General features: G+C 40.8%; 1 protein-coding gene across 1 annotated transcript in view; it reads right to left on the reverse strand.

Moving 5' to 3' along the window:
- EPM2A (EPM2A glucan phosphatase, laforin) overlaps positions 1 to 15,744 on the reverse strand; it is a 32,926-nt gene that overhangs the window by 9,220 nt on the left and 7,962 nt on the right. Inside the window, exon 2 of the mRNA XM_035108819.2 lies at positions 8,925 to 9,099. Coding sequence (XP_034964710.2) covers positions 8,925 to 9,099 — 175 coding nt within the window. The remainder of the gene's footprint in view (positions 1 to 8,924; positions 9,100 to 15,744) is intronic.

A 15,744-nucleotide genomic window follows, 5' to 3' on the forward strand; every position in this document is an offset into this window, starting at 1 on the left:
GTTCCCATGAAGACTATTTTACAAGGTGATGCAAAGAGGTGGAGGGAATGTTCTTTCATATGTGGTGGAATTGTAAAAGGGTAAAGAGTATTAGGAAATGATCCATAATGAATTGGGGAAAAACATGTTTGAAAGTACTTTCCCAAAAAAAACCAGAGTTCTTTCTGTTGGTGATAATTCAGGCTGAAATTCCCACGTGTCAAGAAAAAGGTTATTTATGTATGGTACTACTGTGGCCCGTGTTTTGTTAGCCCCAAAATTGAAAACTAGTGAGGTCCCAACAAAAGAAGAATGGCAACTTAACTTGACAGAATATGCACAACTCGCAGACTTAACATATAGAATAAGAGAACAAGAAGAACATATGTTTAAAGAAGATTAGAAAACGTTTACTGAATATATGGGAAATAATTGTGTACAGCTGAAAACGCTAGCAGCATTGATAAATTCAACAGTGTAAACGAGTTTTGATGGATACAATAATGGAATACTGAATGGTATAGTTTTTGTAAAATATGCAGGGGTTTATGATATGTAAAATGAACCATGGAAAGAGAAGGGAAGTCATTGATATCTTAAGAATGTAAAATGAGTATTTTAAATTGTAAAACAGAAAACTTAATAAAATCATATACAAAAAAAACCCTATCTTACAAGGATTTCCACTGACCTGGCATTCTCATGTAAGGACTTGACAGGAAATTAGTGCTGAAGAATTTGCTGAAGAATTAGACTCATTCTTTCTATATTTTTCTCTAATTTTGGGTTTTTTGTGTATGTTGTGTGGGGAGATTGGGGGGGGGGGCAACCAGTATGGAGCAGGATATCTCTTCCCCTCAAGACTAAGGAATAGGCCAGGTTCTGGAAGTCTGTGGCAATTTGAAAATTGAGCCAAAAAGAGCAGAGGAAACATGGGATCCCGGGAAGTCACTTTTACAGAGTGTTTCTTCCGTCAGAAGATTTTAATGAGTTTAAAGATGCCAAAGCACCAAATGCTTGGATGACTCCCTTCCCACCTTTGTAGATTCTTAATTAAATTTGACAATTCACTCTAGATATAGCTGAAGCCACACATTCTTTTCATTTAATCAATACACACGTGAATCATCTTCTCACCCACAGAGATGTTGTGAGCCTAGAGCTGTAAAAGATCTTTGCTGTTTTGACACTATTCTGCACTGCACACCGCCCTCTGAAGCACTAAAAAAACCAGCAGCCTCATAAAACTTGCTTCTAGTCTCATGAGCAACCCATCCCTGTCCAGAAGCCTTGTAAAAAGCAACCCCATGTAAGCAGACTTTAAGTGATGCATTTAACTTGCTTATCTATAATGAGGCACTATATGGCCATCACCTATGGTTAAAAGCTAAACGCTTGCCAGAATTAAGCTACTTTGCAGAAGAAATTGGTAATAAAGTCGCTCACCAGCCATTAAAGTTGTTTATACTGCTGATTTTGATTAGATGAAAGCCAATGCATTCTTTTCAAAAGCACAGCAATGAACTCCTACTTTAGTATCTACTTAAACTGTGCTAAGTTGTCAAGAGAAACAGTTCACTCTACTTGACCAGTCATGTGCTGACTCAATCTTGTTGAAGGCCGCTTCACACTCTACATGGCAGATGTTCTTCCAGAGGGTTGTGGCACATGTCCCAAGGGTGAACTTTACCAGTCTAATCATATGCAATATCAGGTATGCCTGAGTCCATTGATTTGAATGGGCACACTAACACTGCATAGGATTTGGCTATGTTACATCTGAACATAGCTTATTCATGCACAATGGATGCATCAGGGAGCAGTGACTGATTTTGGGTTCCTGATCCATGCACTCTTTCTTAGATACTCGTTTCCCTTTCAGAGCTTCTGCTGCTCACTGGTACATAGTCACACGCTGACGGGTGCTCTCCCCCTTGCAGCGTTGAGCTCTCTGAAGGGAAAGACTTCACATTTGTTCAAAGGCGAAACTGAAAGAGGTGAGATAAAATCAGGTCCCAATTCCAAAGGGCAGCCCAGGCAGGCCAGAGGGAGAAGTAGGCAGCAGTGGGGCAAGGAGCAAAGAGAAACTTGCAAGATTTGGGAGCGAGCAGGAAAAGGTCAAGGTCAAAGCGGCGACTAAGTCTGCATTTGATAAAAGCATGTTTCATTTTATATGGTATGGGATAGGAAAAGATCATAGAGAAGAGGAGTAAACCAAGATAAAGAAATGGTAAGCCCAGGCATTGGATCCCAGCAAACTTATGGATTCCAACAAGAGATGCAACCATTCTGGTGGCTGGAAGCACATGATTCACTATTCACTAATCAGCAGGTTGTTCAAAATGGAAGATCTCCATTTGCTTATCACCTGTTCTTAATGTATTTGTATACAAGCTTTTTATTGAAAAGAAAATCCAGGTTTTACCTTTGTGTATGGTGCCATTTAGCTTCATACTTCTGTGCCACTACATCACATCACAAGCGATTTGTACACAATACATTTTCTATGCTCATTTCCCTCTTTTTTCATTATTTGTGGGGCACACTGGTGAAAAGTAATTAAGCATTGGCAAATTTTCTTCTTAGATGTTATTTAGTCTACTTATCTGAGATCCTCACAAGGGAACAGACCTGGCAAGTAAAAGGTGGCAGGCACCTTTTTATCACTGTTTAACACCACATTATACTGTATAGTGATATACAACATGTTTGAAACCATGGAATAATAAGTGTTATGCCACCTGCTTATGAAACTATTCATGCTGAATTAAAGAGTCTGGTTTTCTGACCTACAAGATGAATAGCGCATTATATTTGCTGCAACAGGCAGAAAAATTATTAAGCTGTCCACCAAGGCCCTTAGCAATTGTCAGGTAGCCCATGGGAGAGAGTTTGGGAACCACTCTGTTAGAAAATCCCAGAAGGAGCAGCATGAGTGATAATGGGTAGTTAGTTAATTGCTCCATTCATTATAATAAAAGGACAATTCACTGATGGAATCCTGTCATTGTTCATTCAGGGATGGGGAAATCGTGGTCCTGCAGTTGTTGTTGGACTCCAATTCCATCAGCCACAGCCAGCATGGCAAATGGTCAGGAATGATGGGAGATGTGGTCTAAAAACACCTGGAGGGCTACAGGTTCCTTATTCCTTATACAGTGGTACCTCGGGTTAAGAACTTTATTCGGTCCGGAGGTCCGGAGGTCCATTCTTAACCTGAAACTGTTCTTAACCTGAGGTACCACTTTAGCTAATGGGGCCTCCCACTGCCGCTGCTGCGCTGCTGCCGCACGATTTCTGTTCTGATCCTGAAGCAAAGTTCTTAACCTGAGGTACTATTTCTGGGTTAGCGGAGTCTGTAACCTGAAGCATCTGTAACCCAAGGTACCACTGTATACACTAAAGTGCAATCCTATACCCCCTTATCTAGAAGTAAGCCTCACTGAGCGCAATGAGACTTACTTCTGTAAGTCTATGTAGAAGATTGTGCTGCATAAGTCAGCTTGCTTCAGTTACAGAAAGGGGGTGGGGGAAAATCCCCAACATCAAGAACTGATTTGGAGAGTAGTTTAAACCACTGAGCCTCTTGGGCTTGCCGATCAGAAGGTCGGCGGTTCAAATCCCTGCGATGGGGTGAGCTCCCATTGCTCGGTCCCAGCTCCTGCCAACCTAGCAGTTTGAAAGCACGTCAAAAAAAAGTGCAAGTAGATAAATAAGTACTGTATAGCTCCAGCGGGAAGGTAAACAGCGTTTCCATGCGCTGCTCTGGTTTCAGTGTTCTGTTGCACCAGAAGCGGCTTAGTCATGCTGGCCACATGACCCGGAAAAACTGTCTGCAGACAAACACCAACTCCCTCGGCTTGTAAAGCGAGATGAGCGCCACAACCCCAGAGTCTCAGGGGTCCTTTACCTTTTTATACATTACGTAGCAAGTTACCAGTAAAATTAAGCAATATTTTCCCAGCATCATGAAAACTTGAGGTGCTCATAGTCTCCCCCACAACACCTTTATTCCTATCTTTCCACCTCAGTTGTCTGAACAAAGTGTAATTGCTTTCTCTTTTTATAGGAAGGGGTTAATTTCACTCTCAAAATGATCATACCCATTTTATCAACATGACCTCTTCCCTTGGATTTAATTTTAATGGGAAAATGCATGTTCTGTCCAATTCCTTTACTCTTTTGTTCTATTGGGTATTTATAATCTTGGTAAAAAGTTGTGGGGAGCAGGAGGGAAAATATGGAATGAGACACATCATTCTGATTTTCAAGTCTTCAATGTTGCTTAGCCAGTAAAGAGGAAATGAAATCCATATTTCAAACAGGTTGGCAAACTGACAGAGCTCAGTTTTTTTTATCATGGTTCACAGAGATTTGAACAACATTTTTAACTGTTATAGGAGCTGTACATCTAGCCCCCTGAGTATCACAATAAAATCTCCCGCTGCATAGCATTAAAGCAGGGAAATGGGATATTTTTCAAATGAGCCTCTTAAGTACACTCTATACAAGCACAGCCACAATTCAACTGTTTGGAATTTTGTTTTCTGCAGAAACAAAAGGTCTCTTGGGGGAAAAACTGCAATAATTCAGTAATGTTTGTTTACTTTTAAAAATAAGAAATGTTATAAAAACTAAGCTACAGGCAATGAATATGCAAGTTTTCTTCTGATAAACCATATATAGGCTTCTGAGACCAATATGAAAGCTGTAGATAAGCCTGAAACAATATACAGTCCAAAGACACAATGTGGTTGCATTGGTAGGATTCTGGAATCCACGAGGATTTGAACTTGTGTTCTCTTATGATATATGAGGAGGCAGGGGGAAAGAGTCCCTGTGCTCTCACTGGACCTGTGGGGTGCTAAAGTATTGTCTAGAGCAGAGAGGGAGGAGAAAGTACGTTTATTTACTTATTTCAGAATAAATACACTTCAGGAATACTCAAGTGGTGTACAGGGACTACAGGCATATGCCTCTGGATTCACATGTAGCTGCAGCAATCTCAGGGCCAGCTAGGGAGGGAAAAGAAATTCAGATTGCACTTAAAGGTGAACCCACCTAATTCACATGTACTGAAACACAGCCATCCTCTGAAAATTCAATGACTTTTGCAATGCAATTCTCCAGCTAAGCGACGTATACAAAAATGCGTATATTGGGGTAAGTGTGCATTAAAATTCACATGTCTGAGAAAACAACATACAAAAATGTGTATATTAAGGGACACAGCTAATCTAGAAGCTCAGCTGCAAAGCACCCCGCTGGGGTGCCAGAAGAAGTCCAATGTGTGGATAAGTAACTGATGAGCTTGGCCTATGAAGTTTTGTAGCCAGTAACCAAGATTGAAAGGCTGTATCTATTCTAGAGGCTATCAGCAGAAACAAAAGAGTAAAGTTGGAGGAACAGTCACTGTAACTGGAAGACTGTTGGGAAGAGAAAGTGTAAAGGGAGAAGCATGATTGGCTGCCTACCCTGGCTTGGAGAATTGTCTGCAGACTGGAATCATGGGTGAGGGAAAATAAACTGTTATAGGTCTGTTTACCCTAAACAAACCCCATACAATATTTAATGACTGGAATCAGTGAAGATTGGGAAGCATGTCTGACTTTATCTGAGATCCTGTGCAGTAGAAGCAATAGGGATGGATGAAGGGGAACATTTGTTACCCATAGCGAGACTAGATGGGGGGGGGGGAATACTACCGTATAACAAGCCAAGCTTTCAAGCCTTGGAACCATGAAAGTCAGATGGGTTCAGAGAGATGGTGGACAATTTGTATTTTATACATACACATACACACATACACACACACACACACACACATATATATATGCATTAAAGTTGCACTCCTGCATACACTTGTTTGTGAGTAAAGAGGGCTTAGCTCAGTAGGACGTCTAAGGAAGTTTCCATAGGATCAGGCTGCCAATTGGAGTCTTTTTAAGACAACAGCTTACACAGTAATAGCAACAGAAAACTTAGGGTGACATTACTTGACATTGCTTTACTCTTTTTTTCTTCTTTTTCCCCTGCTCAGTTACTTACGTGGGATATTTAAATGATAAATGATGCACTTAATATATTTAACTTTCCTGAGCTATTTGAGTTCCAATGCTGTTTGGTCTGAAATCAATGGCAGAATTCCCACTGACTTCAAAAGGGACAGGTTAAACCCATTAGCATGCATTAAAAGCAACTCAAGTCTTGTTTCCCTGTTTTAAATGAGAGCCTGTATCTAGACTCTCTTTAAAACTTACAATACAATCAATGACTTTGGCTCTGTAGCTCATTATTTTTTAGCCTTGTTACTGATGCAGTTGCTATTGAACTTCTAGAAAAGAGAAGGGGAATTGGGCCTCAGAATTTAGTTCCAAAGGTAGAAATCCCAATAGATGTCATAGCTCTGTTCTTAATTAATTATTTAACCACAGGGCATCTTTTCAGCTTTCTACTCAAATGGCACAGCTCACTGAATTCCAGTTAAAAGTCGTCACTTTCTCCACCATAGTTCATGCTATAATTTAGCAATAAAAAATCACTCCAGGGTGACACTTAGCACACAGGTTATTTTTCTTTAAACAACTGAATGGATTTCTTGCTTCATATATATATATATATATATATATATATATATATATATATATATATATTCCAAAGCATTTTTTTTTCTTTTCAGAGGTATTTTAATAATTCACTGTTGACTTTATTCATGATGATTAGACGTTTTAATGGGCTTTATTAAACAATTAATTTTGTTACAGCAAGGCAAAGAGTCAAAGCTAGCATAGCCACTACCACAATACTTGCTGCAATTGTTCTTATAAAATACTTATCAAAAAGATTTTAAAAATCCAATGCATTTTGAGTATAAGGCTCTTCCATTTAGGGTAAGTAATAAAGCAATCTTGAAAACTACTTATACCTGACTTCAAGGTGGCATTTCGAGTTAAGCTCATTATCCATTCCCAAATGTTATATTTGAGCACTGCAGTACCACACTGCACATATTCACGCCTAAATGGTTGACAGCTAGGCCTGCATGTGGTCTATGTGCTGACAAGGCAACAAGCATTAGAGGGATGTTCCCATCAGTTCTTGGGACCTGACTACATTTGTAGTGTGATGGGGATCTGGAAGATCAGACGTAATCCAAAGCTTGAATCTGAGTTGCAAACTACAAACTACCGTACTGACCAGTTTATTTTCAATTATTACAGCAATATTACAATTACACTGCACTTGATCAAGCAAGGGAAAACTGTGCTATTATTGATTTAATGTATGACTAGAGCTGGATCAAGGCTGTAGGACTGGGTAAGAAGAGATGTAAGAAGAGATGACATGAACCCAGGGGCGGAGGAAGGGTTTGTGGTGGGGGCGGATTGCCCCAGGTGTCACCACTGAGTGGGGGTGACAAAATGCTGGGCAGCACTCACCTCGGGGCCTGCAGCGTGTCCGTGTCACACGTCTCTCCTGGGAGAGACGTGGTGGCTTGGGTGCCCACAGGCTCCGCGCTGCCCCAAACGGTCTGCCTGCCATCTCCCCCCCAGCTGTAGGGTGGCTGAGTGGGAGGAGGCAGGCAAACTCCTTGGAGCCCCCACGGAGCATCCTGACCCGCCCCACAGGCAGGTGGCCCTGCCCCTGGGCACAGAGCACGCGCGGCGCTCGATCAGCTTCCTCCGCCGTTATATGAACCCCAACTTTTAAAGAGCATATTTGGAAAAATCTAGATCACTTCAAAAAGTCACATTGTAATACATCTCCGTTTGAATGTTCTGGTTCCTTTGGGGCAAATGGCAATTTCCCCCTTAGATTTCACATCTTCAAATGCACATACACCCAGTGGTTTTCCTTTCACATATGAGGTTTTTTTTTAAAAAAAAAAGATTACTTATTTATAATTACATTTATACCCCACCTTTCGTCCAAGGAGTTTAAGAATAGGGGAAGCATGCTTAAAGAGCCAACCTTGGCATCTGGTGCTCTCACATAGCTCTATCCCATTTGCTTCATGTTGGCCAGCCTCAGCCTTACAAGAAGGCAAGCCAACTGCACCTACAGTATGGCAGTTCTGTGGCTTTGTTCTGTGACACTTGCTTATCTCCAAGTGTCAGGCTCCTGGCACTGCACCTGTCTACCAGTCTTACACCCACTGCTGCCCAGCTTCCTGACCCAGCATCTGCCTTCAGTCTCAGCTGCCAGCTTCTGGCTCTGCTCATTGCAGTTTGACTGTGAATTCCTTATCTCATCTCTTTGTTTTCCATGTTTATTCTCTTCACCATTCAACACCTGGCATCTGTTATTACCGCTATTAGTCAAGATGTTGAAATTGGAGATTAGCTACCTTTCTGCAGATGTTGTAGAATGCTATTGAGAATCTTGTTTACTGGACAATAACTATTTTAGTTCTAGAGGGCAGACAGGACAATGCTTTGCTACTTTAAATAAAGACGACAGCAGCTGGTGTTAAAAATAAGCATCCCGTGTCATAATCAGATTGTCATTTGACACAATGTCAGATGTTTCTAAAATTATGTAAGTTAAGTTGGCTGGCAGTTTTTGGCATTAGCTGATTCCAATAATTGATCTTCCAAGTGGTATCAGTAAAGGAGACCACCACTTATCAAGTGCCCCATAAAAGCATGCAAAAGCAGTCATCTGATCATCCAGGGCAGCTAGAAATTCACCTTGTGGGTGGGGGAACAAATGTGTAAATGTGAGTTTCTAGTCAGCACAACTGCAAGCAAAACTTTTGAAAATGTGACTGGGGTATCTGAGCACCCACATGTTTGCATCGATCAGCAAATAATACCAAGTATTTTGTTTTCCCGGCTAAGTCTGCAATCTTGACTTGCTTCTGAGTAGACATGCTTAGGATCATGCCATAAATCTCCATCTTCCCATTCTGTTTTCCATAACACCTAATCTCTCTTTTTTGTTACCTGGAGTAGTGAATAGCTTGATGTCCAACAATATTAAAATAGAAGTCAGTTGTATGTTTCATCTCATCAGTATGGCCAGAAACCTCAATCCAATGACCTATTGGGAGGCAGTAAACTCCATCGACCAAATTGCTTGGGTTATAGACACTACATCGATCATGGTGGGGCCCATTGCCTGAAATGAGAACACACACAATTTGTCAGTCAATATAGCTCAATGATGTAAAAACAAAGACCTCTGAATTCATGGGATTTTCATTCAATCAGCTGGGAGGGTTCACATTCTAAACACACACAAACACAATTATTGGTTGATCTAGACTTAATCATGCTTAGAGTAGATCTATTGAAATCGAAGAAACATATGGTAAGTCCAATGGATTTCAGTTGCTCTGCCATAAGCATGAGCAAGTCTGGATTCAACCCTATGTGTCTCCTGTTGTGGGGGAAGCAAGGCAGCCATCCACTGGAATAAAAGTCATTTTCCTTCAGAAAATGGAAACAAAAGGTGTCGTGTAAGTAAAACCTGAATCTAAAGGGGAAAATAACTCCTTTCATTAACTGTCACTAGAATTCCTTATCTCACAAGCTAATGACCACATGTGCAAAATGCTGCTATTCAGCGATGCCTTCAAAATGCTGTTTCATCTACAAGGTTTTTTAAAAAATTTCACCTTCCTTATTTTAAATCCATCACTCAAGGAAGCAGATGTGGTGAGAACTCCTGAGCAGAAGCCTGCCACATTATGTTTCTAAATGAAGTGACCTAGACACCAGCAACCACTTTGTGCTAATTCTGCACCAGAGATTTCAACACGCATTGTTTGTCTGTGGATTCCTTCCCTATTTCGGGCATTAAGAGTGCCATCTGCTGTGTAAAACATGGCATGTGCCACCATTTGGCACAGCTTGTTTTTTGAAATCTCTTGCCTGGATTTGTAAACCCTAACTCCACATTTGGAAAGCCAAACTAAGTTTTTTCTAGCTTTTACAGACTGTTTATGAAACATCTGGTTAATTCTTGTTTTAAAAGTAAGGCGTAATTTAGTGAAAGAGAATAGAACTACCAGAAAGAGACAGGAAATAATATCAGATATGGATCAAATCCTGCATTAATCACCATTAGCCAAAATGGTGAGTGCTCACTGGAAGGACAGATCGTGAAGCTGAGGCCCCAATACTTTGGCCACCTCATGAGAAGAGAAGACTCCCTGGAAAAGACCCTGATGTTGGGAAAGATTGAGGGCACAAGGAGAAGGGGACGACAGAGGACGAGATGGTTGGACAGTGTTCTCAAAGCTACGAACATGAGTCTGACCAAACTGCAGCAGGCAGTGGAAGACAGGAGTGCCTGGCGTGCTATGGTCCATGGGGTCACAAAGAGTCGGACATGACTAAACAACTAAACAACAACAGCCAAAATGGACTTGTTCCTGAGAACTGAGACTTCTCCACAGAATCACTACCAGGCCCCCAAAGTAAAGCAGTGCTGGGGACTTCTTCTTCTTCTTCGCTGCCCCCCCCCCAATTGCGAGATCAGTTTGGTCTTGAGCCAGAGAATAAAATCAGAGAGGCATCTAAAAGAGAAAATGTTGTTCAAATCTGGTAGATTGAAAAAGGTCTTCCTTTTTCTTTTTTTAAAGTACAAGTGCAACGGGAAAACACATACATACACACTTGCCCACAATCAATCTTAGGTTTCTAGAACTTATTGTGGGCAGGGAAGTACTAATTGACACAAACGACAACAGCACAAAGTGTGAATACATCCCATCAAGCACTGCCCAATGATGTAGTTGGGAAACATAAGGGTCGATTTCAGAGGCATAAAACTGGAAACCCTCATGTGTGGATGAAGATGCACAAATGACCATATGGAAACTGCTACCTACATATGCATTAACGCCCCACTGTGGACACAATCAGATAGTGGCGACGAGAGATGATGTTCTAGACCTTACTGAGAAAAAGAAAAAGGACAAATCATCTGGTCCGAATGGAGTTAATCTAAGAGGGGGGAAATCCATATGTGACTGTAGGGGATTATGAGGAGGGAAGAAATGGTATCCCCTGCTAGACGTTTTCTCTTGTCCAGACCAGACCATTCTGGCAATAGGGGAATTGGAAATGCTAAGAGCAGGAGCAGCTACTGAATTCAGCTCATGCCTTTCCTCCTGTGAGAGTCACAGATCATCTCTCCAGGCCTTTAATGAATACAAAAAGATATACTCATTCACAATCTGTTCCTTTGTTTCAGAACAAATGAAAAATAAACCTAACAGGCTCTTTTAAGTTCAGCTTTCTATTCATTCTGAAATTACTTCAAGCCCAGATTTGGATGTACTTCCTTGGTGTTCCTCTGAATTAGCAGATTTAGTTGATCGGTTGCCAATCCACACATAACAATGAAAACAGGCTTTGGGGGCAATCTTGATGGCTGAATTTCATGTAGAAATCTCTGGACATAAAATGCTCCTGTACGTGGCAGAATATGCAGCTCACATCTGGCAAAACCACAGTAGGGCATCAAATGTATAATATATCCTCACATGCAGAGTCAAGAAATATCACTGGATTTACCTATTTTTGCTCAAAAAGGAGTTAACATAGTATCACACCCTTCATGAGGAAGCTTTTTGGTGTTTTGAGGGAAGGACTGTGATTGGCTACTCAGTTTGTAACTTTAAGCAGTTATACATTGAAAAAAATGTCTGTAATATACCACTTTAGAAATAATGGCTGTTTAAATCATCAACTTTTTTCAATTTCCATGTATCCCCTTCTCCCATAGAGAGTTTAAGGGACAAAATTAATCAGTTTCCACCCACCTCCTCTTTCACTTGCTGAATAATAAATGAAAGAAACACAAAAATCACTTTGGAATAGGGATGTGGCCAAACAAAGAGCACATTAGTAAAGTCCAGATCGATTGACAAATACATTTTTCTCTCACTGTGATAGCTTTAGCTTTCCTATTTGGATAAATGTAGCTTTAAGAATTTCTTTTTTAAAGAACGTGTTTGTAATAAAACACAACCTTGTACAGCACCATTGCAATATTTAATCCATTTCATTTACAAATCACACAATAGCTCAGATCCTACAAGTTAGCTCAAGGAAGTTCATGCATGGGAAATTCCTGGCCCTTCCTTTCCACTGTAACTATCATAGCTGCCAAGTTATCCCTTTTTTACAGGGATTTTCCCTTATGCTGAATAGGCTTCCTCGCGAGAAAAGGAAAAACTTGGCAGCTATGGTAACTATCCTTGCCTGGTTTTTGCCCCCGTCCTACATTGTCCAGGAGCAGTTTTCCAGGGGACAGAACATCAACTGCTGACATTTCCAATTACAAGTATTAGATAACAGGGAATGGGAAAACCCTATGCTTGAGACCCTGGAAAACTACTGCCAGTCAGAGTAAACAGTACTAAGCTTGATGGACAAATAAAGCAGCTTCCTATGTCCTTCCTATATTGATTGGTTTGATATATCACCTTTTCCTCCAAGAAGCTCAAGGGGGTATACATGGTTCTCCCCTCTCTCATTTTACCTTCACAGCAACTCTGTAATGTAGCTTAGGTCCAGAGACAGTGACTGGCCCAAGGGTACCCGGTGAGCTTCAAGGCTCAGAGGGGATTTGAATCCTGTTCTACCAGGTCGTACTCCAACACTCTAACCATTGCATCATACTGGCTTTCCAGTACACACACAAACACTTCTACCACACTAGAGAAGGAGCAGTTGAGAAAGGGCCTGTGGAAGCCTGTAGGCTGCTCTCAGACTCTTTTGCTCTTATGCAAACACAATTGGAATGGGGAAGATGGTTTCTGTGCATGGACACTTTGCTAGACATGGCGCGCAAAGCCTAAAAGCTGAAGCTGTGTGCCTGCATTATGTCCGTTACTGGTGTGGCCTGGATATCCTATGTGGAAGGAGATTTTCATGTCTAAAGGCTAAGATAAAAACAATGGAGCCCATCACTGACAAACATTAGGAAGCCAAATAATGGTTATTCTTGAAAGGGTGTATTTCTGTACCAAGGATTCCAAACTAAGTCCTTTTTAATTCCACTGTTGTTCAAAAACTCTCCCATGCAATTTGCTTGCACATCAACATGTCCAAGAACAAAGCAATCAGCAAACTCTGCCTTACAAATCAATCTTTGTGAACAGTCTTTCTTTCAAAGCCTGCAGGACTGCCCATATGGCTTCTGGCATGATGCGTAAGAAAGATGATCAAACTGGCATATCAAAAAGCCACTGGCGTTATTGCAAAGGAGATTAAAACAAAGATCTCCGAGCAATGAGCAGCTCATATGGGAGAGAAGAACAAACAAGAATATGAAAAGCAAGTAAGACATGATCAAAAGAAAGAAGTAATCCAGAATAGCCCAAGATCAGTGATGGGAGGGAAAACATAAGCTCCAAAAGGGTGTGGGAAGAGGGAGGAGGTGCAAACATCAAAAGAGCTGAACTCAAGCACACAACATGCTGGGTAGCATTTTATGTGGTCCCAACGTTCTTGTAAGGCGTCCACTATCCACTTTCTTAAAAATAAAAATAAAAAACTTCTTAATGGTTGCAAAGAAAAATAGACATAGATAACAATGTTTCTGAAAGGAACATCCAGCTAGCCAACTAAGCAAAAACCGCATCGAATGCACCATATTTCATATGCTCTCCTAGGGGAATCTGAGTACAGAAAACAGATTTTCTCATGGTGTGATACGTTCACTAGATCTGAAATTGGTGCCCTTGTTACTGTTCCAGAGACATGATCACCACACTGGGTCTGGCAGGCCTGTTTGTAAGTTCTGTTTTCTGGATTGTGACTGCACCAGCCATGCCATTTGTGTGTTCATCAGCACTGTCAGATACAGAACCAATAATTTCAGGGTGTGTCCTTCCCAAGTGAAGCTACTGACACTGGAGCTCACATTGCATCTCTCAAACACAGAGGAGACATCTCTGCTACATGCCATCAATGACTGTACTATACAGACTCCTCAGTATCAGGAGACCTCTGAGGAGCTCCCCTCCCCAGCGACTTCACAACCTGGCCTGAACTAATCCCCTTTATTTTCCTTTTTATTCTTAATATGCATACCTTATTTCAATATTTACAATAAATTCATATCATTCTTCTCATCTATCAAATTTCCTAGCTCAATCTCTCTTATCCTGCTACAATTAGCACATTATATTTCTAAAGAGAGAAAGAAAAAGATAGAACCTTTAAACATTGGAGGTAAGGCTTAAGTTATCTACCTTGGTTTGCATATAATCTGTAAGTGCTTTCCAATTTTTGGAAAGCATTGGAAATCTCAGAGATTCTTAATCTCAGGGTTGAATGTTTGAACCCTACATTGGGCAAAATATTCCTGCATTGCAAGAGGCTGGATTAGATTACCTTCATGGTCCCTTCCAACTCTACCATTCTATGACTCTATGACCTTGTGTAACTAGCCCAGGCTACAAAACTCTGCCAGCTGCTCCAGGGCACCACAACTGTAACCCTGATCTTACTCAAGGTCTTGGCCTTGCTTTGCTTTACCTATCATGTTTCAGAACCCTGGCTCTACTGATCTCTACCTTGCTTGGGTCATCACCACCTTCTCTTGGTGCTGAACATCACCACAGATCAGGACATTTCATTAAACTCCCCATTATGATCTTGAGGTCAGTCAAGACCAGTGTTTATGTGAACTTATGATCCCCCCACCCAATGTGTTTTACCTTCCCCTTGCTTACACTGAATTGCATTTGCCATTTTAATGCAATTTTCACACATTCTGGATACATCTTTTGGAGCATTTCACAATCCTTTTTTTCTACCACCTTCAGTGGTTTGGTGTCATAACTTGGCTACCTTACTGCTCATTCCAGATCATTTTTTGAACAAACTGTTTGGGAGAAAGATGACAGAATTATGTGGAAAAAATTAAAATGTTATTAATAAGAATAACAAAGGTTGTTGTTGTTGTTGTTGTTGTTGTTGTTGTATTTCCTCAGAATAGCTCAAAGGTTGAAAGCTAGTCTGTCTTATATAATTGAAAGAGACTGCTGTTCAAATCCAGACAACATGGTTGCAGCTCAGCAGTTGAATTTATCTGAATAAGCTATGAGGGGGGAAAGAGTAAGATTTTACAGTATGTAAAACTGGTTTAATGATTATCGAAGAAATGCAGACAGGCAGATTGACACAGAACTCGTGAATGTGCAACATTAAATGAGGAGGTGAGAATTCAGCTTAGCTGTCTGACCAGATGCTTTAAAAAAATAAAGTTTCATGAAGAGATTCAGATAAATCACTACCAACTTTCTGTAGTCTTGCATTACAATGAAAAAGAAAATTCATTGAGGTCCAGTTTTCACTTACTGAAGACTCCCTGGAAAAGACCCTGATGTTGGGAAAGATTGAGGGCACAAGGAGAAGGGGATGACAGAGGATGAGATGGTTGGACAGTGTTCTTGAAGCTACCAACATGAGTATGACCAAACTGCGGGAGGCAGTGGAAGACAGGAGTGCCTGGCATGCTCTGGTCCATGGGGTCACGAAGAGTCAGACACGACTAAATGACTAAACAACAACAACAACAACAACAACAACTTCAGGGAATGATATTTACCTGTTAACATTATTAGGCTTCACCAGTGAACAAAACAAGTCCCAGGTTTCTAAACCTTTGAGATTGAAGTCTGTTATGGAAGCATCCCTGCTATTTTACGTTCTGACTGAAATTCAGTATTAGATGGCTTGGAATGCAAGACTGAATTGATTGTTACTGTATAGAGCTATGGACATGTTGAGCTTACTTCAT

This window comes from Zootoca vivipara, chromosome 3, assembly GCF_963506605.1.
Source record: "Zootoca vivipara chromosome 3, rZooViv1.1, whole genome shotgun sequence".
NCBI lineage: Eukaryota > Metazoa > Chordata > Lepidosauria > Squamata > Lacertidae > Zootoca > Zootoca vivipara.